The 27,956-nt window shown below is 53.2% G+C and overlaps 1 protein-coding gene across 10 annotated transcripts in view; it reads right to left on the reverse strand.

Annotated features, from left to right (window-relative positions):
* Positions 1–1,401: 1,401 nt before the first annotated feature.
* Positions 1,402–27,956, reverse strand: part of FGF8 (fibroblast growth factor 8) — a 37,699-nt gene continuing 11,144 nt past the window's right edge. For 4 of the 10 annotated variants that reach the window (XM_050958240.1, XM_050958239.1, XM_050958237.1 and 1 more), the window contains exons 4-10: positions 22,243–22,411; positions 21,254–21,379; positions 15,883–15,970; positions 15,688–15,724; positions 13,283–13,463; positions 7,916–8,022; positions 1,402–2,978 (exon numbers count right to left, since the gene is read on the reverse strand). In XM_050958240.1, coding sequence (XP_050814197.1) covers positions 2,691–2,978; positions 7,916–8,022; positions 13,283–13,463; positions 15,688–15,724; positions 15,883–15,914 — 645 coding nt within the window. In that variant the 5' untranslated portion in view covers positions 15,915–15,970; positions 21,254–21,379; positions 22,243–22,411 and the 3' untranslated portion in view covers positions 1,402–2,690. Of the gene's footprint in view, positions 2,979–7,915; positions 8,023–13,282; positions 13,464–15,687; positions 15,725–15,882; positions 16,425–18,364; positions 18,902–19,418; positions 19,670–21,253; positions 21,380–22,242; positions 22,412–27,956 lie in introns of those variants that run through there. The other 6 variants (XM_050958246.1, XM_050958242.1, XM_050958245.1 and 3 more) reach the window with 6 other exon arrangements.

Below are 27,956 nucleotides of genomic sequence, written 5' to 3' on the forward strand. Positions count from 1 at the left end.
ACTATGAGCCGCCAATGTGATATGGCCGTTAAAAAAGCTAATGCAGTTTTAGGATGCATTAGGCGAGGTATTTCCAGCGAAGATAAGGAGGTGTTAGTACCGTTATACAAGGCACTAGTGAGACCTCATCTGGAATACTGTGTGCAGTTCTGGTCTCCCATGTTTAAGAAGGATGAATTCAAACTGGAACAGGTACAGAGAAGGGCTGCTAGGATGATCCGAGGAATGGAAAACATATCTTATGAAAGGAGACTCAAGAGCTTGGCTTGTTTAGCCTAACCAAAAGAAGGCTGAGGGGGGATATGATTGCTCTCTATAAATATATCAGAGGAATAAATATCAGGGAGGGAGAGGAATTATTTAAGCTTAGTACCAATGTGAACACAAGAACAAATGGATATAAACTGGACACTAGGAAGTTTAGACTTGAAATTAGATGAAGGTTTCTAACCATTAGAGGAGTGAAGTTCTGGAACAACCTTCCAAGGGGAGTAGTGGGGGCAAAAGACATATCTGGCTTCAAGACGAAGCTTGATAAGTTTATGGAGGGGATGGTATGATGGGATAGCCTGATTTTGGCAATCCATTTGGCAATTGATATTTGACTATCATCAGATAAGTATGCCCAGTGGTCGGTGATGGGATGTTAGATGGGATGGGATCTGAGTTACTACAGAGAATTCTTTCCTGAGTGCTGGCTGATGAGTCTTGCCCACATGCTCAGGGTTTAACTGATCGCCATATTTGGGGTCAGGAAGGAATTTTCCTCCAGGGCAGATTGGCAGAGGCTCTGGAGGTTTTTCGCCTTCCTCTGCAGCATGGGGCACGGGTCACTTGCTGGAGGATTCTCTGCAGATTGAGGTCTTCAAACTACAATTTGAGGACTTCAGTAACTCAGACATAGGCTAAGGGTTTGTTCCAGGAGTGGGTGGGTGAGATTCTGTGGCCTGCATTGTGCAGGAGGTCAGACTAGATGATCATAATGGTCCCTTCTGACCTTAAAGCCTATGAGTCTATGAGTCTTGAACCTTCTAATCAAGACTGGCTGCCTCTCTGGAAGACGCTTTAGCCAGGATGAAATTCTGCGCCTGTGCTGTACAGGAGGTCAGATTATGATCGGCTGGTTCCTTCTGGCCTTAAAATCTACGACTTCAGTGGGAGCTGAACTCTTCGGAAAATCTGCTCCCGATCGTGTATGCTGAGCCCTTGGGACTCCGGCCCTAAAAGGCTGAACTCAGCTGCAAATCACTAAAACCTCCTGGTCCTACCAGTTCCAGCCAGGTTCCTCATTTCCAGGCCTCACTCTGTCCCTCTCTAAAAAACTTCCTCCCCCTTCCCCACCCTTGAGCCCGGACAGCAGACAAGCCCGTTCGTACTAATACAAATTTTAATGCACATATTAAATAAATATTTCAAATCATTTCATATTAAATTTGTACACAACAAAAAAAACCCTCAAGGAAATAAAAACAATCAAAAAGATTGGCTGAGAAGCCACCCGGGTTCTGGCTTTGATAGAATGTCTCTGTTATTTCTCCCCATTCACAATCTTTGCAGAGTCCTCCTCCTACGGCTTGGTTCAGAGCCAGGATGGCTGGAAATTTTTCCATCAATATTTTCCCCCCACAGAAAAACTGGGCATTTGACAAAATGAAATTTGTCATTAAAAATGGCAGCTTTCCTCAAACCAATTCCATCTTTGTGTTGGAGGACTGGAACCTGAAAAATTTGGCCTGAGAATGGAACATTTTTTAAAAAATTCAGCCAAAAACTGCTGAAAATTTTTTGGGTTTTGGAATTTTTGTTTTAGCTAATTTTTTTTTTCAGTTTTCAATGAAGAGTCCCAATACTTCATGGGGACAAAACCCCCGTTATCCAACCCTCTCTAATTCAGTCACTGCCCCCTGCCCTGCCATCACAGCTTGAGAAAATTCCCAGGTTCCTTTGGTTAACAGAGGGGCCATCTCCATTCAGTATTTTGCCTGGGGGCATCTCTATCCCCCCATCTGCTCCAGCCTCCTGTGGAAAGATGGGGATCTGGGAAAAGAAGCAGTGTTGTGGGATCAGAACAGTATCAAAGCACCCCTTGTCCAGCTAAAGAAATATTGATAGTGGAACATTGATAGTGGAAAGCCGTAGGTAACCCAATTACCACCAGAAACCCAACAGGCATCGGAGTAAAGCTGGGAAAAAACCCAGGAGTCCTGGTTCCTAGTCTTCAAATCCCTCCCCCACCTCTTTTATTTCTCATCTTTTTTTTCTTTTCAATAAGCAGCTGTTGCTTTAGTTTAAGTAGCACTTTGGTCCCAGACTGGGGTGGGGTTTTGTTGTTGTTTGTTTGTTTGAAAATGATTTTTTGCCCCCTTTCCCCAAAAGCTACAGAACTAAAACACAAGCCCAACCCGACTAGAACGGGTCTAAGTGAAGGGCCTTCCCCATTCCCGAGTCTTTGAACATTTCGTTGCTTTTTAAAGTTGGAGTACAAAAATAGAGCCTCTTTCCTTTCTTTCTTTCCTTTTTGTAAAAAACAAACCAAAACAAAATTATAAACAACTAGATCAGGTCATTTTTTTTCCTCCTTTTTTTCCCTTTTTTAATAACCGTATAAAAAAAAGTCTCTAGTCACAGTCCAGCACATGTCTACGCAGAAGAGAAGGGGGCGGGGCTTGGGAGGCAGGGGGCGGGGCAAGTCAGGGGCCCTGCCGAGGGCTGGAGTTTCGAGTCCTTTTACTTCTCCGGTTGAATGGGTAATTGAGGAATTCAAAGCGCCTGTGGGGCTCGGTGGTCTGGTGGCCCTTGGGAAGCCTCTTCATGAAGTGCACCTCGCGCTGGTGCTGCCGCGTCTTGGAGCCTTTGCGGGGCCGGCCCTTGCGGGTGAAGGCCATGTACCAGCCCTCGTACTTGGCGTTCTGCAGCGCCGTGTAGTTGTTCTCCAGGACGATCTCCGTGAAGACACAGTCTTTGCCTTTGCCGTTGCTCTGTGAGAGGGACACAAAGATACAGTCAGCAATGGTTGGACTTCACTGTGGCCAGCCCAGCCACTCCCAAAGCAGGAACCAGGCCCCCAGAATCATGAGACTGGCTTCAGAAAAGAGAGCTTTCAAAATAATAAATGCGGGAGTCTCCTCCTGAGCCTGGAGAGGTTACGTTCACACTTGTCTCATCTCCACAACCTCCAGAGAGAGACTATAAATGAAAGCTGGAGTCTCCCGTGATCCCCCGTCCCCAGGAGTTGGCTTTAAGCCACAATTTGGCAGCACTGCAGTTTGTGCTGCCGTGGAACCAAAGGATGTAGCCATCCGCTCTTTGCAGGAGCTGGCTGGTATTTCCTGCTCCTAGTAGGCCAGACACATCCCAGGACACTGGGGGCCAGGTCCTAGTTCTGCCACCGTCGTCATTTTCCCTCCCTCACTGGTTCCTACATCTCTCTGCTCTGGGACGCAGAACGAACAATAGCAGGGAACGCTGTCCTGACGTCTTTATTTCAGGTTCCCGACACGCTTCACAAATCTGAACTGATGTCCTTGGAATTGGTGTTGCAAAGAAGCATTTTTCTACCCATCTCACCAAGTGAGAACCTGAGGCACAAAGAGATGAGCTGAGTTGCCCACACCACCTGTGGTAGAGATGGAGTTAGAACCTGGGAGTCCCGTCTTCTTGTCTCCTGCCAGACGGCACTCTTGCCCCGAGGAAACAGCAGGACAGAATCTGCGCTCTGGCTAGTCCTGCTAGGAAACCCCAGAAATCTCAGCGGGAAACTTGCTCACGGGAGATTTCCAAGCACTTGAGGTTCATTCAGTGTTGGCCAAGCACCGCACCTGCACTCTGCTCTCTTCCCAGGTCCCTTGGAGACCCTCCCCCCAATCGCTCAGGTCTCTATTTTAATGCTCTAACTCAGGGGCAGTCAATTGGATTTTGTCAAGACTAGGGTGACCAGATGTCCCGATTTTATAGGGACAGTCCCGATTTTGGGGTCTTTTTCTTATATAGGCTCCTATTAGCCCCCACCCCCTCTCCCAAATTTTTCACATTTGCTGTCTGGTCACCCTAGTCAAGATCCAAATTTCTTAGTCAAGTTATAGTCAAGGTCCAGACTCCAGAGAAAATAATAAAAAAATAATAATGATAATAAGTAAAAGATTTTGGGGTCTGTTCAAAAGCTGGCGGTCTAGATTCGGCTCACGGTCCGGTCCGGATTCGGCTCGCGGTCCGGTCCGGATTCGGCTCGCGGTCCGGTCCGGATTCGGCTACCTCAGCTCTAACTGGAGTGTTAGTCCTCTATCCTCTCCTTTGATTGGCTCAAATTGCATCACCTGACTGCTCCATTTGCAGCCGCGAAGGGTGGGCGCGTGGCGCACTTCCCAGGCCCTAGGTGGCCGCAGTCACGGTTAGGAGGAAGGTCTCACTTCCGCTGTTTAAAACACACTCGGGAGGAATGTGCTGGACAGGACAGGACGCTGCGCTGCAGATGGGACAACCTTGACCCCAGGCTAGGGCGGTTCCACTGGCCCTGCTGGAACGCCTAGTGCCTGAGGCCGCAGGCCAGGGCACGGTAGCACATTTCCTGTGAGCAGGGAATAGTCTCTCTCGCTCGGAAATGCAACTCTCAGCAGCTCCCAGGGGCTGAGCACCTGTGGCTTCCCCTGATTGCAGCTGTAGGCTGGGTGCTGAGCGCCTGGGAAAGCTCACGCCCGTGTGACACACCCATAGACACACGTCCCGGTTGGCACCCTCCAGCCCCTTCATGTGCATCTCCTGGAGCATGGAAGGAGACAGGGCTGAACCCAAAGAGCTCTGAACACTGCATCCCAATCCCCGACTTGCAGTGGGGTCCTAGGGATTGGGCTCCGGCTCTGGACACGAACCCTTCGAACCTCGAGGGGAGTTTGGCTACCAATCCAGACCTAGATCTAACTGCCCTGATAGTACAAACCTTTACACACATGCTCAGTTATTCCCACACAAACAGCCCCTCACTTGTCTGTACAGCTCCTAGCACAGTGGGTTCCTGATCCTGGACAGGGCTCTGTAGGCACTGGTGCAACCGTCATACTCAATCACAAGGGACTGTGGTATTTTCCATATCCCTCCTGGCATGAGCATTAGGTATGTCTATACTGGCAATTGAGCCACAAAAGGTTTGTTGTTCAGAGGTGCTACCCGCCCCCCTGACCCTGAAAGACAGAAGTGTCGCTGCAGCAAGTGGCAGTGTGAATGCCACTTGTTGGGGGTGCAAGTGTTTGCCAACAAAGAGCAGCTACACTGCTTGCCTTTTAGCGACACGGCTGTCACTGAAAGCTGTGTAGTGTGGACAGAGCCTTAGTGACTGCAGGCCAGCTGGGCAGGCAGGGGGAAAGAAAGAGACTGGGACTGACAGATGTGTAAAACCTCAACCCACCAGCACTCGAGATGAGCTGGCGTCTCTAGCCCTCCTGGCTGTGATGAAACGGGCTCCTGAGATACAAAACTGAATGTGATCTGGGGCAGCCCTGTCGTAAACCAGTGACCAGTCCAGACCTCCCACGCTGGAGCTGCTCTGATGCTGATGCCCCGATTAAAAGGGCTGCAAATCTGAGGCTGGAAAGCAGCAAAAAAGGTGGGAGAGAGTAGGTGAAATCCTGGCCTAAGTGAAGTCCGGGGGAGTTTTGCCCCCAAAGTGGGGGAGGGGTTCACTCACAGGTTTTATTGTAATTGGCTGAATCCTTCCTGCTGGAGTACTGCCCAAGTAAAGGGGGAGTAAGGAACCAGCATCTGGCCTGACAACAGCAGCGCCTGGTGTTTCTGGAGCAGCCACTAATGCTCATGGATAGTGCGTGAGGACACGTGAGGGTCACTTCATCAACTGCAGAAGGGAAACTGGCTCTGGGGTGAAGCACGGAGCCTGGTTAGCCGCGCACAGCAATGCTGCATAACAAATTGGGACAGGAAGCACAGAGTGCGGGGATGGGCAGCATAGGAGCTCTCGGAGGGTGCAGAGTGTCATTTCCTGCATTGGACACCAGCGTTAAGAGTCTGGCTCGTGAGACAAATGCCCTGGGATCTCCAGCGAGCAGGAGCGGCCTGGGCAAGCTATTGGCCAGTCCACGCCTTTGTAGCAAGGGGCAGCAGCATCACATATGCACATGACGCCATGTGCCAGAAATGGGGAGAGTCCTCAAACCCAAGGTGGAGCCCCCCTTTTCCAACCCTCAGCCTCCACCTTGGGTTCTCACCAGCCCATGGATTGCAAGGACCTTACCAGTGTCCAGGGGCCCCCAGATCCTTAACATGGGTGCACACGGTATGCAGAGACCACAGGTCCCAGCATGCATTGCAGCCAAGCCTCTCAGATCATCCATGCTGGGACCACTAATCTCCCCGGGCTGCTCCATCTGACGCCAGTCCCCTGGGCTCCCTGGGGGGCTGGGCACTGTTTGAGCACCCGGAGCACTAGCCGTGTTAGATGAGGTTTGGCTCCTTGCTGGGGCCCCGCACCCCGATCCGAGCCCATGCGCTGTGACACCTAAGGCGGCTGCATGTGAGCAGTGAGATCAGGCACCCAAGCAGATGGCAGGATCCAGACAGCGCAGGGAGCTCATAATCCCTCACAGCCAGATCACACATGCAACATCCGGAAAGAACTGGCCGGGAGGTGGGGAAGAGAAGCAGGTGGGCAGGGCAGGCAGTTAATGTCCAGCAGCAGAGCCAGGTGAGCTCAGAGCAAGGAGGAGGGGAAAGGGGACAGGGCAGCATCACTGCGAGGTGGACTAACTAAGCAGGTTGCACTAACCCTTCTCCTGCTCCAGACCAGGATCTGGGGAAGGATGGACAGGGCTGGGGACGTGGGCCAGGAGGTGCAGTTTGATGTGTGCGCTCCATTCATGCATGCAGCTGATGAGCCTGTGGCCAGCCAAGCCCCTGGCAGAGTCAGCGTGCGAGCGAGTGAGACATATGGTGCACGCCTGCCGAGCTAAGCCAGGCACACTCAGAGATCTGCGGAACTGCCACGCTCCCTGGCTAGCGGACGCCAGCGAGTGGAATACATGACAGGACGCCACCTCCTCCTGGCTGAGAGGAGGAACTGCCCCGACAGCTCTTGGCCCAGCGGAACCTCCTCCCACAAGAACTTCTTCCCGCCGGGCCCCGTTTCCCCAGCGCTGGGATTCCTGCGTGCGCACAACGAACTCTGCTGCCCCGGTGACAGAGCCTGCGCGTCCCAGAGCACTGCAAGCAGGAGCCGGCGCAGGAATTCCTCATGAGCCAGATCCCTGGCTGGTGCAAATCAGAGCCTACGGATTGCAACGGCACGCCACCAATTTGCACCAGCCTCCAGGTTTCTTGTGTCTAAGCTAGACTCTTAAAACAGGGCCTGCCTGAAGAGCAGTGAAATAAACGTGCGTGGAGCTATGGAGAGAGAGAAGAGGAGATAAAGGGCCCACGGGGATGAGAGCCAAAGAACTGCCAATCTATGTACATGCAAGGGGGGGCAGCAGCAGAACGGGGGGGCTGGTTGAGCTGGCAATGGAGGGGCCTGGGGGTGAGTGTGCAGGAAGCACAGGTCTGTGCACTGCCTGATCCCCCTCGGCCTCCCCCAGACGAGCACCAGGGAAGGAGAATAACAAAATCTTCCAGCCTATCCTGGCCCAAAAGGGGAGTTTACCCTCCTGCCACCCCGCTGGGAGTTCAGGGGGTGTGTACAGGAAGGGCCAGCCCCACAGAGCAGCTGAACACTGCGGGTGCTGGTCCCAGAACCGCAGAGCAGCCCGGCTGTGTGTGAGGAGAGAGTTGTGGAATTCATCCCGTGCCGCCCAGTTTGCCAGCCCCATCGCCTCTTTGATCCCCGCAGCCATATTCCCCCCTTCCCCCCTGCCTCGACAACTCCCTCTGTCGTCCTCCTCTTCCCTGGGGGGTGCTGAGTCCTGCCCCCTGCCCTTACCTTGCCAATCAGCTTTCCCTTCTTGTTCATGCAGATGTAGAACCCGGTCTCGGCCCCTTTGATACGCACGCGGCTCCCGAAGGTGTCCGTCTCCACGATGAGCTTGGCTGGCAAGAAGGAGAGAGGCCAGGTCATAGCGACGGGCTCCAGCAGGCACCCCCACTCTGCTCCCCACCTGGAGAGAACGCCCCCCTACCCCACCGGTACCCGCGCCTGGCTCTGAGCACACCAGGACCACAGTCGGCTTCCTGTTACTCCCGGGCTAGATCCGCAATCCAGCCGCACCGGAACCAGCACAGAGCGATGGCCCAGCTAGCCGGGCATCCCACCTCTGGCCACCACTAGATGCTGTGGAGGACGCTGCACAAGCCCCAGCACCTCTTGCTGGGCCAGGCTATGGTGAAGGGCGCGTATTGGGCAGAGAGGTGCCCCACTGCCAATCTCACAGGAAGGGCACTGCCTGGGACTAAGGAGACCACAGATTCCCTAGGTGACCATGGGCCAATCACTTAGTGGCTCCGTGCCTCGGTTTCCCCTCTGTGAGAAGGGGATGATGGCACTTCCCTGCCTCACAGGGAGGCTGGGAAAATCAATAAGACCATGATGCTGGGATCCTAAGAGCACAGGGGCCACGTCAGTACCCCAGGGATCTAGACTTTAGTTGGGAGCTGCAATCCACATAGATGGAGAGAGAGTAAAGTCACCCTGGCTGCTAACTCAGCACTGAAGGGACAGGCAGGGAGGCGGATCTGGGAACTGAATCCAAGCCAAGGGGAAGGAAAGGGGGAGCTGTTAACCCTCCTTGCATCTCCTCCCCCTTGCGGTTCAGGCCCTCGCTCTGTCGCTCAACGCCCCAGGCCCAAGCAAGCAGAGGGAGGCCTCTCTCTGCGGTGACTTTGTGGCTGGCAAGGGAGACGCCGACGGGCCTGGCCACCCTGCTAATGTGTTTTACCTTTGTGGGAGTTGAGGGGGCGTGTTGATTCGGGCTCCGTGTTTTAATGGAGCCATCGATCGGTGGCCAAAGGAGCAATGCAAATCGCCGATCGATGGCGCGCCTATAAATAGACCTGTCACCATCTCGTCCCTGCCTCCTCCCTGGGAGCGTGAGGGCTGGAGCCCAGCCGCCAGGAGCAGGGAGCTCCCCCCAGTACTTTAGTTGTGTTGATGTTGCCAGCAGAGAAAGCCTCTTGCAGAGAGAGAGCTATGGGCAAGCCCAGCAGGGACCTGCTCTTAAATATCCACGGGCCTGATCAGATCTCACCCTCCTGCAAATGGGGAATAAGTCTCTCACGGTCAATGTCGCTGCCCCGGGGTGAACGGGAGGAGTTAAGCCCTGTAACTACAGGATGCAACTGGCATGAAACAGGACCACTTGCACTTCATGGCCTTGAGGATTGGAGTGCCCACAAGGGCCTCTGGGATGACCGAGCGAGAGCCAGGTATCGGGTGACCTACGCTTGCCCACGACAAGCGAACAGGCAGGCATGGATTGCACGGCACATGTGGAACAGTCGCCGGGATCTGTCCTTGTCAGCTCAGCACAATGGATTTCCCGCCATACATTCAAACCAAGGCTCTCAACGCACCTTGCAAATATTGCTTCATTGAGCTAGATCAATTAGTTCAATCAGCGACAATCGCCCCCATCTTACAACGCACAGAGGGACGTAATGACGTGCCCAAGTCATTGGTGCACCCAGGAACACCCTGGCTCCAATCACTGGAAGATCCTCTCTCCCAGTCCACAGGATTCTGCCCTTTTGCAGACACCTCCCATGGCAAGAACTGCTCTCCCTTTTGTTTTGGCCTTGTGTTGCTTGCAGTCCAACAGCTCCTGCATTCTGCCCCAGAGGCAGCTGCACTTCAGGGGCGAACAAAGCGATCAGGTCTGTGGTTTGGAACGGTTCTGGTAGTGCTTTGGGATCCTTGGGGATGCGGGCGCTGGATTGATGTGAGGGGTTGGGGCTTTTTAGAGAGAATACGAAACTACCTTTGAAAACCAAAGGGAAGAATTGCTCAAAGAGCAGCCAGACTGGGACCAGTCTGGGACAGGGAGTGCCTGTCTTGTGATTAATCTGTACAGCACCTTGCACAGGGCATGATTGGAGTCCCTGGCACTAGCAGAATGCCACCACTGCCCCTGACATCACTGAAGCAAAGGCCCTGCCCTCAGAATCGTACACTATTGAGTCACAACAGGACAAGTCAGAGTCAGAGCTGCCAGCCTGGCACGCCGGCTCACCCCACGGCCCGGCATGCCGGCTCATCCCACGGCTGCAGTTAAGAAAGCCCTTTGAAAATCATCCCCAGGAGCCAGACCCCCCTAAAAGATGGGTTCGACATGCGGGGAAGCCTCAGCCAGGGGGCCAACTCCTCCGTTCCTGCAGGTCAGCTAGACAGATGGGAAGGCTTCAGCGAAGCAAGGTCCATTGAACGAGCAGGAGTGCTTGTCTGAGACCCCCAGCCTCATGTTGCCAGCACAGCCTCCCATCCCAAAACGGTCCGGACTGAGCCTGACGCCCTGCTGTGGATCTGGCATTCAAAGCCTACTGGTACCAAGCCCGCTTGGACTGGGTCTCTCCCCCATGAGCAGGCTGAACTTTGAACTGATGAGCTGGAAAGAAGGACATGCCTATCCCCTGCCCCTGGCCCCCATCACAACCCCTCCACCTCCTCTCCTGGGCCCGGCACCTCCCAGAACACATCGGCGCCATCCAAACATCTCCAAAAGCACAACCTGAGCCAAACAGAGTCCCTGCGACAGGGACCCCTTAGTGATCTGCCTCTGGAGGGGGCCAGGGGAGTGGAATTGATCGGAGAGGCAGTAAAAGGTTTAAAGAGCATTGATTTTCTTTCCCTTCACTGATCGATTGACAGATCGGGGGGGGGGGGGGAAAGCCTGAGGAAGAGTGGCACAAACTCACAGCTTTAAAGATGCACATCTCTTTCCTCTCCGCCTCCTGTCCTGATTTATAGCCCTGTTGGTCGCTTTTGCTTCCCCGCACCAGCCTGGCCAGGGAGCCGCTCCGATGCTGAGCAGCTGCTCACGCCGAGGGTCCTGGAAACACTCGGCTCCAGAGAGCAGCTCAATAGAAACAATGGGGGCACAGAAGAAAAGACAAATCCCAGGGACATACAGATCCCAAGGCTATATGCTGGATTCAGGCAACCCGCTCCCTTCCAGAACCAAATCCCCCAGCCCCAAAAGGGGCATCTTGGCTTAAATCATACAGAAATCAGAGCACTTTGGGATCATTTCTGGGGGATCCAGCACCATTTCTGAGTCACTTGGCCTGCGGACATTGTAATCCGGATTAAAGCCGCTCAGGGGTGTTTTTTGTCAAAGACACAACTCAGGAAGGATGAGGACTTTATCATCCAGCCCACTTTGCCCATAATTAAAAAGTCGGTCAAATATTGACAATTAAGACAAATAACCGAGAACAGTGCACGACATTAAGTTGGCAGTAAAAACATCACAGTGGGGAAAGCGGTCAGTTGCGGAAATAAATCAACCCTTTTATTCCCATCCGAAAAATATAATCCAAATGCTTTTATTTTGTAATTTTTGTTAAAGGGGATTTTTAAATAACAGTTGTTGGGGTCGATTTTTTTTTAAAAAAAGCTTAACATATTCAACCCTATTCTTTCACTTAAGTGACAGATTTATCCCAGTAAAATTATGTTTCATGCTAAAACTTTGAAGGGAAAGTGGCTACGTAAATGCTGAAAAAATGCAGCGAGACACACTTGATCCCCTAACTGGACTGCGAAGAGGAGAAAGTATTCAGGAAATGTTAAAAAAGGTGAAAGTCAGAAGAGTTTTAATAGCTCTTCCAGACATGGGGGTCTCTCTAGAGATTCATATAGAACAATCCTGAACCTCTATTTTAACATTTACAGACTTGCAACTCTTTTAAAACTTTACATCTGAAAAACTGCTTGTACTTTTTCTGTTTTAGATCATTCTTCATTTTTTTTCTTAGCTCTTCAAATGCTTAACCTTTTTTATTACTTTTTAATAGAGTTTTTCATGCTGCCACTAGCCCTCCCTCTTGCTGGCTTTGTTTAACTTTGTCATTATTTAAATTTGCAATAGCTGCTCTTCTTTTTTAAAATACATATAGATATAGATATAGATATATAAAACAAGAAGAGATTTTTTTCATTTCCTGGGAAATAATTTAATACCCTTTCAACCTGGAGCTGCTTTATGCCAGGGATATTTCATTTGAAAGGTTAATATAGAGCAAGATGTGGAATCCACACTTAGCTCTAACTATTAAAGTTTATCATAAAATTTTCAGCCAATCCAAAAAATATATATTTTCCACTAATCTCTCTGAGCAAGAAAGGGAAATTGCAGCTAATACCAAAGAAAAACAGTAATGATTCGAATGCGTAGCACATATAAATACATACACATACAACAGACGTGAGCGTCTCCTGCCACTGAATTCGCCAGGAGTGGGAGCCAGCCTGTACCCTCATAGCTGCGTTCCACATGGACGCAGAGACTGCCAAAGGCCCACAACAATTTAGAGCATCCACAGCTTTGCTAAGACCCTTGACCTCCTGTATGTGTTTGACCATTTGATTGTGTAATTAACACACATGATCAAAGTATTTAAACTTTCACACGTCTTGGAGCTGCTCTGTCATGCTCTTTTCCCTTTGAGAGTGAAAGCTGCAGGGACTGGTGTCTTTCCATGGGTGCCCTGTCAAAGGCCCCATCTGGAACACCCATGCAAGTGGCCGAGGGAATCTGTCCCTAGACTGATCTCCAATTCCAGTCTCCTCACTTTTGCTGCTGGAGCTACACTGCAGTCCTCTTCACCTCTTTCCCCCTCCCTCCCTCCCTGCACCTTAGCTCTGGGCTAGCCCGGGGGGGTGTGGAAGTCTGGGGCACAGAGTATATTTAAGGGAAATACCACTCCCATTCTGGGGTTAGGTCTTATTTGGCCCCCCTTCCAACAAATCAGTAACTCATTTATGTTTCTTTGAAGGGAATATTTGCAGCCATCTCCATCCTGGAGCCCAGCCTGCCACTGGCTGCAGCAGCTATTAGACGGCAGACTCTCAATGCACCCAGGATCAGGTGTAAAACCCCCCCAAAGCTCCTATTCCCTCCTTAGATACGATGCTGCTTGGAACACACCCTGACAATTGGATCACGTCAGAGCTAAGTCTTATTATAAGCATTGATCCCCATGTTCTCCCTTTGCAGGACCCCACAACCCAAACAATGTCAATGATTCCTGGCGAACAAACAGGACGGAAACCATCAATTACTACACTGCACCGGTAACACTCCCCCATCACCGTCTGTTCCCCCACCCCTGTGTGCGCCCCATCATGTGCCCTTACCATGCGCATCCCCGTCCTCAGCCATGGCATTGATTTTCTTGTTGTCCAGGACTTGCACATGCTTCCCGCTGGTCCGGCTGTACAGCTGGTAGGTGCGGACGAGCCGTCGGCTGAGCTGATCCGTCACCAGGCTCTGATCCCTCACATGCTGTGTAAAATTAGGTGGGGACTGAACAGTTACCTTTAGGAAATTAAAAAATACACAACACACCATTATAATCTCTGCTCCTCCGAGGGGCTAATGGGCTGTGTGACGGGCGCTGGCCTCCAGCGGGGGTTTACGAGGCAGCTAGTTTATATGGTGCCAAGCCAGGATCGCTACGGGTTGTAACACTCATACAGTGCTTCCCAAGTATAAAGTCCTGCACAAACATCAATCAGTGGCGAGAAGGAAATCACTGACTCCAGGGCAGCGCAGGTGATTACACCAGGGCAGATTCTGACCTCAGTTATCTCTGGTTTAGAACCAGTGTCATTCCATTGACTTCAGAGGAGTTACTTTGGATTTATAAGTGTGCAAGCCAGATCAGACTCCAGGCTGTTGCATACTGAGGAGCAAACTCCGCTCTCATTTACACTGCCTGCTGGCGAGCCACTGACTATAAGGGAGTTACTCCAGATTTACCTCCAAAGTGACAGCAGGATCTGTACCACTACATTATACATTGTCCATACATTTCCGTGGGAAGAGACTGGTTCTCGCATTATGTAACCACGGTCCTAAGGTGTCACCTTGCCGTGTGCCTGTATATATGGGCAATATCATTCCCATTCGTTTTTAACAACTGCTTTTCTCTCTGGCCTTTTGCTCTTCATTTTTCTGCTCTTTCAAACAACATCCTTCTGATTTTTGAGTCCTCGTTCAATGAAAACCCATTGATCAAGGCAGAGTCCTGAACTGCTCCAAGGGAACCGTGCCTGAGACCAAAATAACTGATAGCACAGAAGGCAAACACAGCCACAAATGAACCCCCAACTGGACTCAGCCCTATGTAGCAGCCACGGCAGTTTGCAATTGTTTTTCCCTCCCATATTTATGAACAGCTCCATTTACACCGAGCCCAGCAAGGGGTTTCCCACCAGCAGCCACCCTCCCTTCCAAACATTCCGATTAAACAGAAACCCGTTAGCACCAGATCATTCACTGACCCAGTTCTCTACAGAACCAACTGTGCCACTGGTGGGCTTTTGTTCCCAGTGAACGATCTGGGGAGCGCCAAATCTGCTTTTCCTCTGCCAGTCAAGTCTGCTCAGAATTCCCTGGCCCTGGGCTTAAATCCCTCTTTTAAGTCTGGAAGATTTTGCTTGCCCCTGACATTTATAAAGACGTATTCTGAGCAAATGTTGAGGAGATCGCTCTTTTCAGCATCACCCAAGCCCCCCGCCCCACCTCCATGTCAAACATGAAGGATTCCTCCCTGCTCGCAGAACAGCCACTGCTTCCCCAAAGCTGAGTTTATATAGATATCTCCCCCTGACAATTTAATCTCTCTCTCTCTCTCTCTCTGTGTATTTCCTATGGATGTTTTTTGGATAATATCTCTGGGTTCTCTTGCCAACTCTGATGAGGGTACCATGTGGAGAAGAGGATTGCCTGCCATACGGCTATTTGGGCTCCATCTGATACTCCAAAATATTGCAACTATGTTTTAACACAACTCCTTCTTGCTGGGTTGGCTCCTTTCCCTTTGCTTTCCACCCCCTTCATGCCGGAATCGTTATTTTTCCAAGCTTCCAAAATTGTAGATCAACGTCCTTTTTAAACAAAACCTCCCACCTGTAATCTCTTGATTGTTCCCACCCTGGGTTTGAAATCCAAGGGACTGCAATTCCCTGAGGTGGGTTTTGCACAGCATCTGGCTGTGCTGAGGATGGGCTGTTGAACATATTCACAACATGATTCGAAGCTTTAGCAATCAGAAAGTGATGCTAAAGACTGACATTATGGGCTGGGCCAAATCAGATTTATTTATTTTTTTAAAGTGAAGGCGTGTGCATAAAAAAAGACCCAATAGTGAAAAACCCACAATGCTACTTGCAATTAAAAGAACCGCACCACTTACAAGTCTTGCTCTCTCATTTCAAGCAATCAGCCTATATTTCCTGCTTTGTATTTTGGCTCTTCTCGTTTCGTTTCTTAAATCTGCAGCCTGCAATAACCTCTTCTCCTTGAACCTACTACAGATGGATTATTTTCCCTGGATCCTGATGTAAAATAACTCTCCTTTCTGCCTCATGCCTGATGGGTCAAGAGTTACCACCGGTTTCCCCCTTTATCTGAAAACTCCCCTTCGATTATCATCATATTTTTGTTCAAAAGCAGATTTGGTTCCGGAACAATTTAAGGACAAGATAGTTTTTACTGGCTGGCTTCAGACAAAGGAAGAATAACAGAAGATACTTACCTGAGCTTGTAAGGAGAGAACAAACAAGTGCAATAACCTAGAATGAGGGGGGGAAAGAAAAGGGAAGGGGAAAAAAAAGAGGTGTGAAGTGATTGCTTTGAAATGGAGCCGAAATAAATGTGGAAAATAAAGGGAGGGGGGTTTGCACCAGGGCTGGGGGAGGGAAAGCAGACAAATCCAGCCGAGATTACTTACAAATAGCTAAATACTGAGGAAGAGGGCTCCATCCTGGGACTGAGCGGTTAGACAGAGCTGTAACTTTGTCAGAGGTGGGCGGCTGGTGCTGGGGGGAGAAGGGGAGGCTTAAAGGGCTTTTCCAGCACGGTCCTTTCCTTGATGTTGTTGCAAAAAAATATTAAAGATTCAGAGGGGCCGAGGGGCGCGTCCCCCCAAACCAGCTGGCCGCAAGCAGAGAAGGCAGAGGCAGCTACTCAGTTCGGGGGTCCCCGGCTGGCTCGCCCGCCCATCCCCCTGCAGGTCCGATCGCAGGGGGGACTAGAAAGGTGGGGGGGGCGAAATCTTCCAGTGCCCCCGGGGGCAGCTCCGGGATCGCAGGATCTGAGCAGCGAATGGGGAGCCCGCGGTGCGCCCCAGCGAGGAGCGGGGACGTTGGGGTGCAGGTGGAGGGTGAATCGAGGGGGCTCCCCACTTCTTATGGCTGGATCCTGAGAAATCCTTGAAAGCGACCGGCGCTGCGGCGGCGCTGGTCCCGGGGCGTGCCCTGTCCGTGCGCCCAGGCGGACCCCCTCTCCGCCGGCTGGTGGGAGGCTCCCCGGCCTTTCCGCGGGGCTCGGCTCTGCTGCCACCCGCGACAGAGGCGGCTTTGGGTGGGGGGCAGCCAGCAGGGCGGGCTGGGGGGAGGCGAAGCGAGAGCCGGCTTTAACAAGGCCAGGCGAGGGGCGCAGGCTGGCGAGGGGCGCAGGGGCCCCGGGGCATGGCTGGCAGAGGGGAGCCACCGGCGGGGTCCGAGCGCACGGGCCCCGGGAGCGCAGGGGAAGGCGCCCGGAGACGGTCGGCGGCTCAGGCTGCGCTGGGCGCTGCGCGTCCCGATCTCCTCCGCATGGGCTGGGGGAGTCCTGCGGGCTCGGGGGGCGGCGTGGGGGGCAGGCTGGTGGCGGAGGCTCCCCGGGCGATGGCCCCGTGTGGGGACGGACGGTGGCGTGTGGCTCGCTCCTCTCCCGGCGCAAAGTGTGGGAGTGAAGCTGGTCCCTCCTCTCGGCTGCAGCTCTCCAATGTCAGACCCCCTTCCCCTTTGGCCTGAGAACCAGCCCCTCGCCTCCCGGCCGGTGCCGCGCAGGGCACCCCGCTCTGCTGCCGAGGGGCTGGGAGGGAAACCTGCCGGCTGCCAGGTTAAAGGGAGGGGGCGCGGGGGAGGGCGGGGGGTTGGAGGGTATAAGAGGTGCTGGGAAAATGGGCTTGTGGGTTAGAGTCACAGCAAGCTGGGGGGGGGAAGTGTGCAGGGGTTGTGAGCATGCACACGTGTGTGTCAAGGAGCAGAGGTGTACCTGGGAGAGGGACGGGATGGGGGGTGTTGTGGCTGAGCCAACACAAGTCATCAGTGGGTGCAGTACAGAGCTACGCACTCCAGTGGGGTACAGAACCCTACAGGGGAAAGCACAGACCCACACACTCCAGTGGGGGGTACAGAACCCTACAGGGGAAAGCACAGACCCACACACTCCAGTGGGGGGTACAGAACCCTACAGGGGAAAGCACAGACCCACACACTCCAGTGGGGGGTACAGAACCCTACAGGGGAAAGCACAGACCCACACACTACAGCGGGGGGTACAGAACCCTACAGGGGAAAGCACAGACCCACACACTCCAGTGGGGGGTACAGAACCCTACAGGGGAAAGCACAGAGCTACACACCACAGCAGGGGGTACAGCAGGGAGTACAGAACCCTACAGGGGAAAGCACAGGCCTACACACTCCAGTGGGGGGTACAGTACCGACCTACACACCACAGCAGAGAAATGCCAAGATCCATTTAAAAAAAAGGCCTTTGAAAAAATAAACTCCAAGCTAGATGGGGGGAAATCCTGGACAGAAACAAAAGAGGCCGCCAGCTGGGGGCTGCTGTTATCAAGGAAGGCTAAGGGCTGAATATATGCTGCACACGGTGCCATCTGAGGACCCCCCATGGCCGCAGTGGTGCTGCCGAAGGAGAGCTGGGCTGAGTTTGGCTCTGACCCAGGTCCATGTGTCAGGACTGAGGCAATGGGAGTGGGGTAAAGAAGCTGGGGCAAAGAGAAGGAAAGCAATGCAACAACTCACACAGCCTGGAAGAGCAAAATGTTGCAGAAGGAAGAAAACATTCATTTCTAACACAGAGAGAAAGGGCCAGACGCCCAGGGCATTACTGACATGCCCAGACGTGCCCCTGTGCCCATCACATGAGGCCCCTCACAGCCTCACCCTCTTCTCGTCCATGGGACAGGGGCCAGGTTCTCTTTGTGCTTTGAGCTTCCTGAAGCAGAAACTTTCCTCTTCGAAACCCAAGAAAGCCTTTTGGGGACCAGGGGCTGAAAGTCTAGAGGTAACCCCAACCCTCTCCTCACCCCTTACCCTCAAATCCCAGCCTGGCTGCAAACGCCTTCCCCATTCAGCAGTGCTACCAACCAAGGCTCTTGTCCAGCAAAGCACTTAAAGTACCTGCTTAAAGTTAAGTACCTGCTTAAGTGCTTTCCTGAAGAGGGCTGGTTTCCTCAGGGATGGCCTATCAGCTTGGCCAGAGATACATACACTGAGTGTGTCTCCGAATGCTCGCACAGACACACAGATCTGTATCATCCCCATCAACCTGCGGCCTGCAGGGCTTGTAGTTACACTGTTCTGCAGCAGCAGCCCAGCACCTGCAACGTGCCTGTGCCAGCTGCAGTGTTTGGTCCATTCCCCTAGCAATTGTTAGAAGGGTCCAGCCTGCAGAATGAGCCGCCAGAGCTGGGTGTGCTGTGTCTTTGTGGATTGGGGCAGATGGTGGGAGGCTGCCGGTCGAAGTGTGAGACATTAAAAGGATTACAGTGGAGAACAAGAGTTTTGGGGGCAGAAAACTGTCAACAAATAAATAAGCTGCAGTGGCCTTCACACCTAATGGAACATTCTTTGTCATGATCCCCCAACACACACAAATACACACACGCGGCACCAATGCCCAACAACCCTGAACCCCCAACAAGCGGTGCCAGTCTTGGGATTGGGGAACAGCAGCAGCAAATGAAGTCCCTGGAGACCCCTCAGCCGCCTCCCCGACATGTTATTTACCCTCTGCTGCTATCTCAAGCCCAAACACAACAAACAGAGAGGGGGGTCAAGAGGGATCCCAGCGCTGGGAGAATTCAGAGAGCGGCACACCTTGTGCTCTGGGGTAATTCTATCCCTGCTGCCTGCTGATAAGGCCTGTGCAGCAGCACCACAAACTGCCAGAGCATGCAGAGAGAGAGAGAGAGAGAGAGAGTGTGTGCGTGTGTGTGTGTGTGTGCACGAGTGTGATGGCTCACCTTCAAATACAGCCTGGTGCTGACTGGCAAAGTGCAGCGCTGGGCACTTTTTCTTATAATGACCTCTGACCTGCCTACCTTTCAGTTTCCAGTAGACGAGGGATAGGTTAAACCCGACCAAACGCAGAGCAGGATTGGCATTTCAAAAAAAAAAAAAATCTCACGTCATCCAAACCAAAACGCTCCACCACACACACAGCTTGCCCCCTGGGGCAAGAATGGCTCACACGAGACAGATGTCAGTCAGGGTGCCTCATGAACAACGGGTAGGCGCTCGGATACAGTGGTGCTAGCGGTGGGATAGAACAGACCGGTGGAAGCAGCAAGGCACTGGAACAGTAATGTCACGTGAAAAGACTGGAGAGATGGGTGGATTAATCGGACAGTCCAGCCTGCACTGATACGCTGCTTCTAACTGCTTTATGTTGTACTACATCCAACTAATCTACTGCAAACGGTCATCACTGGCGAGAGGATGCTGGAGCAGTCAAACTAAAGTGTTTGCTTTCAGCCAGGAAGCCTACAAGGTTAATTACAGTTTCTACCATTTGAACATGCTGAGTCAACCTGCTACAGTGCATGTTTAAAAGCCAGCCGAGGAGGATGCCAGTGATCTTTTTAAAGAAGAACTTTTCCTTGTCTATTGCAAAAGGAGGTGGGACTGTTTAAACTTTACCTCTCCTCCCTTGAGCTCCCAGCATGCTTGTTTAGATACACAAACACACACACACATCACATGAAGACTATTCTCCCTACCTGATCCTGCAGGCGGGCCCATGAAGCAAAATAGAATCACTGAAAAAACCAAAATAAAACAAAGGAAGAAGTCCTGAAAGCAGGCAGTTCGAGGATGTGTTCGTGTGTTGGAGAGGCCAGGTGAGCTGCGACGTTGCAGGTCAGATGGAAAAGCCATCAGGAAATCTGCGTCCTCAAACCCTCCGTAGCACCCGAGGAAGGTTATACAACAGCTGCATTGGGTCCCTACAAACAACATCCACTGGGATCCTAGACCCAACCAACCTGCCCTGCAGCCTCTGAAAACAAGCACCTAACAACCACCAGCACCACTGGGCCAACCCGCCAGGGCATGTATGTTTCCTAGTAAAGAGACCCCAGCACGACACACCCAGCCTGCCACCCTTGGGAGCCGGAGACCAGGACAGAGCCAGAGAAGGGTGGGGAAGGGAACAGACACTCTGTGAAATGACAGTGTAGGCAGAGACAGGAATCCCATTTGAAGAGGGGAAAAGGTGTTAGCCCAACACACAGCGAGTGGCCTGATTTGGCCAACCCACGCCTTGCATGGATTGGATAGATTCTCTCCAGTAAATCTAACAGACTTTGCCCCCTCTGAATCTGGACTGCTGTATGTGCCCTGATCCCAGAATTCCAGCTTCCCAGAGTCACTCATTACACAGAAATGTTTCTCCAGTGAGAGAGGTACAAACCTATTTCTCTAAATCATAACATCCCCAACCCAAATCGCTTTCATTCTCTTTGGCTGTAGACAAAGCCCCAGGGCAGTGGTTCTCAACGTATTTACCATTGTGGGCCACATTCAATAGTACCTGTAAGGCCCAGAGGATGTCACATGGGCAGCAGCTGTGTGCTCATTGGGCTGCAAGTGGCCCACAGGCTGCAGGTTGAGAACCTCTGCTCCATAGTAACCTTGAGTAATACCCTGGGAGCCTTTTCTAGGACACTTGGGTCACAGCTGAGCAGCTCTCCATGTAGGGTGACCAGACAGCAAGTGTGAAAAATTGGGACAGGGGGTGGAGGGTAATAGGAGCCTATATAAGAAAAAGACCCAAAAATCAGGACTGTCCCTATAAAATCAGGACATCTGGTCACCCTATGTCCATGTGAGCCTCAGGTACTGCCCCAGCATCGAGATCCCCTGGATAATCGGAGGCAGCAGAGAGCATTCCAGCCAGCAGGAGGAGAAGGCTGCAGGAAAGGAGGCATGTTTGGTGCGGGGAACCCATGTAACGGGCATTTAAAGAAAACACCAGGTGGCAAAATCGATCCTTTGTGTTACACTGAAAAACTCTAGGCCGCTCACCTGTCGTGAGCACATCCGAGCAGGGAGAGGATAGGGAGGAAGAGACAGGTGAGGCCACACTGCTGTCTGTTCACTGGGTGTGTGTCCTTTTGCCCATCACAGATAAGGTCACTGGGCTCTTCACATCTGTCGAGTAAGGGACAAAGGGCATGAGAGGGAGAGAGAACTGTGACTCTGATAATGACGCGCTGCCCCAAACTCTGCTGGTCTGCATGAGGAGGCAGAGAAATTACCTGGCCAAAAATGTTAATCCCCTTGCTGCCTGCTCCTTCCCCGCCTGCCCTGCAGTGAGTGACAGCTGCTAATTCACTGGCTGCCCCGCTCCCTCCCCCCTTCTCGCCTGCTCTCTCTCCTCCTCTGCCTCCTTTATCTTATCAAAGCCCATAATTACAATTGCTATTTTGTTTCCTCAAATCAGCAATCAGTGCTATCGGGCAGCACTGGAAAGCCAGCTCCTGTCAGCCTGAAGCCTGAGTGACAGAGTGAAGGAGCTTCTCCACACACCCCCACCCCGCCACACCACACATTCTCTCTGCCACACACAACACAACCCCAACACATTGGCCACCCCCACATGCCCCACAACCATTCCACCTGTCTCTCTCCCACACACCCTCCCCTCTACGTACACACACTTACGTTCATCACACACCTCTCCCTGCCCTAACACAAACGCACATCCCTCCTTCTTCTCATACTGCAATGTCTCTCTGCCTGACTCTTCTCCTGCGGGGAATCTCCAGCTAAAACAGGACTAGAAAGCATGTGGAATTTAGCTCCTAGGCCCACGCTTCCCCAAAACCATCTCCTCAGCCAAAGTGACTTCTTGGAAGAGGCTGCCCTAAAAAGCTCTGGGAGCAGGAATGTGAAGGGTTAAAGGATCCTTGGTTAACTTCCTCACAAAGTGCACATGCCCCCAGTCACTCTGCTGTCAAACTGACACAGCGGCTGGCCACCAGCCCAGGTCGTACAGTATTTGCTCAGTTTACCTGTCGGTAAAGGCCATTTCCAAATGGCTGGATCTGCAAATCTCCACCTAGTCTAATCTGGACAAGCTCTTTTTCCCTGTCACACCTCAGCAGTGCGGCGCTCACGAGGCTGTAGCCGGGCAGAATGGACTCCAGCTCCCTCTCCCATCGCTGGGGCGGTGCAGGCAGGCTAGAGAGAGCAAACACGTGGTTACATCAGTGAAGTTATTTTTAAAGTGGGTCCCCTCCAACACCACTTGCTTGTCACATTAGGAATCCAGGTCTTGTCTAATCTTCTGTTACCCAGAAGATTTTATGGACAACTGAAGAACTGGCAGGACTGACAGTGAAATCTGATCTGCTGAGTGGGGAAGGGATTTTTACCCACACTCTTAGCAAAAGCTTTGTTTGTGCTAAAACCTATCACTCAAAGCTAGGAGACACACTTGGGAGAAAAGCTTTCTCTGTTCAGAGTCAGCAGTGCTGATTCTTTGGTTACAGGCCAAGAAAGCTCCCCAGACCATCTCTCTGGGTCACCCTAGGAGACCTCCAGCAAAGCCAGAGGAGACAAGATTAGATTTCCCTGCTATTCTGAAGTAAAATAAGCCCCTCCCTCCTCTAAAAACCAAAATCAACCAAGAGGTACAAACCCCATCTCCCTTCTCCCAAGCCTGCCCTCGGTGAAGTCAATGGCCAAACTTCCTTTGCCTTGAACAGAAGCCGAATCAGGCCCCGTGTTCAGATCCTGCTATAAGAGAATGGGAAACTCTGCCCAGCCCTTCATTGCATCTTGGCAGACTCCCCAGAGCACAGCCAGAGCAGCAGCATTGGAACCCATCCCCCCCCATGCATAGATCAGATCCCAGGGCAGACACGCAGCCGGCAGCGGAGAGATGGGAGCAGGCTGCACTGACCAGGGGAGATTTATGACAGGCGGTGCGGGGTCAGGGTCAGCAGCGAGCTAACAGGCTAGGATAGCAGGACTCAGCCAGCTCTGGGTGCCCCCGCTCTTGACATGCAGGTTGAAGTGCCACTCACAGCTGTAAAATAGTTTCAGTGGGGGATAAGCCAGAGGCAGCCGCACTCTCCCAACCGCTCAGCATGACGCAGGAGCTGCATTTATCCCGCACGGGGGGTCCAGCTCCCACCGTCACTAATAGGCACAGAAAACTGCCGCCACATCTTGCCTGCCGTTTATCACTGAGAAGATGAGAGCAGTGTGGTTTAGGGGGTACAGCTAGGTACCAGGACACCTGGGTTCTATACCTAACCCTGCTGGGTGACCAGGGCAAGTCACTTTCCTCCTCTGTGCCTCAGTTTCCCCATCTGTGAAATGGGGCTGCTACTTATGCTCATTTGGAGATCTATGGAAGCTTGAGAGGTTTGATTGTTTCTTAAAGGGCTTCTCCCCGCATACATTAGGAAGTTTGGTCTCATCTCCCCTGGAAGGATCTATGGGTGGCTGGAGAACTGGTCGGTTTATTGTCTCATTGTTTCTTTGGACTCCCCCCCAACCCTGTCTGTATCCATCTGTCATGCCTTGTCTCACATTTGTGAGCTCTTTTTGTCCTGTGTTTGTGCAGCACCTAGTGCGCTGGGGCCCTGGCCTGGGACTGGGTCTCCTAGTTTCTGCAGTAATACGACTAACAATCCCTGCAGGCACCTCTTGGAATCAGTATATGCACAACTTGGCCTTTTTCTAAAGCAAGAAACCAACCCACTGGGGATTTCTTTGTCCGCCTGAAAGAAACCCGCAAAGGCCTGAGTCCAGTTATTGCTGTTCCTCTGCAGGCCGCCTTTAGCGAACCAGGGGAGTCAAAACACTCAGCCTCTGGCGCACAGCTCATTTCACGGCTTCTCAGCTGGTGTAAAAGGGGCGTCACGGAGGTCAGGGGGGCTGACGCCCCTGCAGTCAAAGGGCAAAATTCCACTCTCCAAGACCTCATTGCACCTGCTGGGAACTTCCTCTTTATAGATATTAAGGCCAGGAGAGACCATTGCAGCCGCTAGTCCAACCTTCTGCGTAGCACAGATCACAGCTCAACCCAGCGATTCCCTAGGAACCGGCTGTCCCAGGGTTAATTCTCCACCCTCGTGAAAAACATGGGCCTTATTTCTAGTCTGGCCTTTCATCTTCCACCCCCTGGATCCTGTTCTGCCTCTGCCAGGTTAAAGAGCCCTGGGCAATCAGCATTCTCCTCCCCACGTAGGTACTCCGGGTCCAGGATCGGGTCACCTCTTGCTGTCCGACTGGTTCCTGATCTCGTGGCTCAGGAGGCCTTTCCTCGTGGGCAGGGATGCAGGAATCAGAGCCACCCCATGTGCCAAAGCTGCTGTAGGCTGGATGGGCACAACTGGGGATCAAGGATTCCCCCATCCCAAGCCATAGTACCCCCTTTGGGGGGATGTCTACACTGCAGTAGGAGATGTGACTGCAGCACGGGTAGACACACATGAGCTGACTTTGACCTAGCAATGAGACCATGGCAGCAGCACGGATGTCAATCTGGCTAGCGACCCAAGTGAGCACCCAGGGAGCCAGGTGGGCACATTCAGCCTGCGCTGACGTCCGGGGCTGCCACACGTTCACGGCTCCTGGCATCCGCGGTAGCTCATTACAGCGAGCGGCTATGGCTCCGTGTTCAGGGAGGGAGGAGCCAGTCCTGCCCCATCCCGGGGACAAGGAAAGGGCAGCACAAAGCCCAGAGCTCACAGCACTGTCCCCTGAGAGAGGAAGGGCCGGCAGGCGAGGCTGCTGGGTCAAGACGCCTGGCAGATCCCCGGGCCGGGTGCATGGCCCTGGTTGATCCCCAGCCCATGAAGGCCCCAGGGCCACACCTAGAATCTCCAGGGAGTTTTGTTTTCCAAAAAGGCAGAGCTACAAACCAGTCCCACTGGCCCCGGCTGGGCTGGGCTCCCCGGGGGTTCTCCCTGTCCCACATCTTCCTGCATCAGGGCCTCCTGCAGGGCTCTGCCCCACTTCACACACTGAGCACGGCCTCCTACAGCTTCCTCTGGCAGGCCCTTTTCCCCAGCAGCTTCCACTGCCTGCCCACCCAGCGGACTCTGGCAACCTTTGCCAAGGGACTCCCAGCTGCGCCCACTCCTCATTCCTCTTGTGGAACAGTGGCCCCAGGACCGCCCTTCCCCTCAGTGCCTGGCCCCAGGACCAACTTCCCCCCGGCCCCAGAACCGACCAGCACCTGGCCCCAGGACCAACTTCCCCCCACCCCACCGGTCCCAGAACCGACCAGCACCTGGCCCCAGGACCGACTTCCCCCCGCCCCACCGGTCCCAGATCCGACCAGCACCTGGCCCCAGGACCGACTTCCCCCCCTGTCCCACCAGTCCCAGAACCGACCTGCATCTGGCCCCAGGACCAACTTTCCCCCCTGCCCCACCAGTCCTAGAACCGACCTGCATCTGGCCCCAGGACCAATTTCCCCCCGCCCCACGGGTCACAGAACCGACTGGCACCTGGCCCCTGGACCGACCATCGCCACCCTCAGCCCACCAGCGCCTGGCTCCAGGACCGACCACCCCAGCCCCAGCCCCGGCCCAGTGCCTGCCCCATTGTTCCAGGGCCCACCCCAAGAGTTAGCTCCACTCCTCACAGCTCTGCTCACCAGCCACAACCCAGCGGGGCTGCTCTCCTCCCCAGCCAGCTCCTACCTGCTGAGCTTCTTTTTAAGCCCTACATATGGCAAGGCTAATCCATCCGGGCTGGCTAGCCCTAGGCCTCCTGGCCCTGACAGGCGCGCACAGCTGGCACCCATCTGCTGAGCGGGCACGCACACACCCAGACAGGGTGTGGACACACTCCTGTGCCAATAGACCCCCCCATTGTGATCCCCCCGGGCACAGCCAACCCCGGGTATATGCTGTTATATTCACACTAATGTTGCAGTAGTGCTGAGAGCCCAGCTGTGCCAGGGGCTGTACACCCAGAGCAGGAGACACTTGAGCACCCTCAGGTCCCAGTGCCCTGGGGTTGGCACCTCCTTCTGCCCTCAGCTCCTGGCATCTGCAGGCCAAGGGCTCCTGGAGCCTTTGAGCCCTGGAGTCCCTTGTGCCCTTGGCTTCTCTTTCCTACTGGCATCTGCAGACCAGTGTGGGTCTCACCGACTCCGACTCACCCTTGGGTTCTGGTGTCTCTGGGCCTGACTCTTCTGGCTCCCGTAGCAAGAGTGAAACACCCCAGCTCCAACCACTTCACAAAGCGTGTAGTGTGTCCGCCTGCTGCGAGCCACCTAGACACACGTTCCAGTGGAGCGAGGAGCCACTGCCCCACAAAGGCGGCAGCCCAGCCTATATTGGACAAGCTAGGAGGCTGCAGCATCTCCAGCGTCACAGTCGGGGTTCCTGGGTCATCGTGAGCCATCACAACCATCATTGTGTGTCCAAGACCCCACAGCTGCTGTCCGGCAGCCAGAGGCGTTAGTCTGGTGTTCTGTGGAGCCACTGTTTCTCTGCTAGACTCATGGTTCATCTCCTGCCAGTGCCAATTCCATCCTTCCCAGGTGTTTGCTGTACCAAGCAGCAATTGCTGAGGTAGCGCTGTGGCAGCCCAAGATTTAGATCCCAAAAGGGATTCCTTGCTCTGCTCAGCGGGCAGCTGCCACGCAGAGGTGTGTGACGTGTGTGTGTGTGAAGCCAGGCCTTCCACAACCTGAGACTATCATCAGAAACAACATCTGTGCATAGGAACAGGTAATCGCCCATGTACGCACAGCAGTGTAGACACATACAGGTTTATAACAGTCTCCTCCACGTGCGGAATCTCCCATGTGGGTGCACACACATGGCGATCTGAGCTTATGCGTGCAAGAAAACTCCCCTGCACATATAGTAATGTCTGTACAGCGCTTTGAAGATGGTACAAGCGATTTGGGCTCCGAGTGAATGACAGACAGACACACACACAATTTTAAATCCGTTCTAAAGGGTTCATGAAACACCCAAAGAAACTCCCCAAGTAAGCGAAGATCCTAAGGTCAGGGACTTTTCACCTTCAGGCAAAACATTCTCAAGAAGCTCCACTTTACCGCCCCTTAATATTAGAGTGACCTCCTGGAAAAAGCATCTTCAAAGTAAATGATAAAAGCAACCTCTTGGCAACAAGGCAGATCTTTCCCCTGCCAGTTCTGCCTGTCTCCACAAGGTGGCATCAGTAATGTTAGGTAGGCATGGAGCAGAATCCCACGAGAGAGCTCTGTAGCCAGCTGTTTGTCCCAAGGACGTGCAGGTGTGGGGTGGGGGTCCCAAGATGGGGATCGTTTCCCTCCCCAGTGCTCCTGACTCGGCCCCAGCAGGATCCGGGAGCTGCTGTGCGCTGCACCAAACCCCAGGCATCGATTCCTCCTCCTAGCAGTCCTGCGGCAGGCACCTTCCTTGGGGGAGTGCAGGCCATTAGCCGTGCAGGCGCCATGCGCTCCCGGCAGCCAGGGAATCTGATCCTCGTGGAAGTGAGGAGCTGAGAGCATCAGCAGTGGAGTCAGTTCTGTCCCCAGATGCAACAGAGTCCAAGGGAGCCGCAGGCAGTATTTGGAAGCAGGATCCGGCCCAGCACGAGTAGGTGCTCTGCAAGCAAACCGCTGAGTTGATCCCCCCTCAGTCCCAGCCTGCAGCCTCCTGGCCCACTATTCCAGCCTAGGCTCCCTCCCAGCTCTGTTGCATGCCCCTCAGTCCTGCCCTGCAGCCCCTCTGCACCTCAGCCATGTGCCCCCCACACCTCA

The sequence above is a fragment of the Gopherus flavomarginatus genome, chromosome 6 (genome assembly GCF_025201925.1).
Source record: "Gopherus flavomarginatus isolate rGopFla2 chromosome 6, rGopFla2.mat.asm, whole genome shotgun sequence".
Classification (NCBI taxonomy): domain Eukaryota; kingdom Metazoa; phylum Chordata; order Testudines; family Testudinidae; genus Gopherus; species Gopherus flavomarginatus.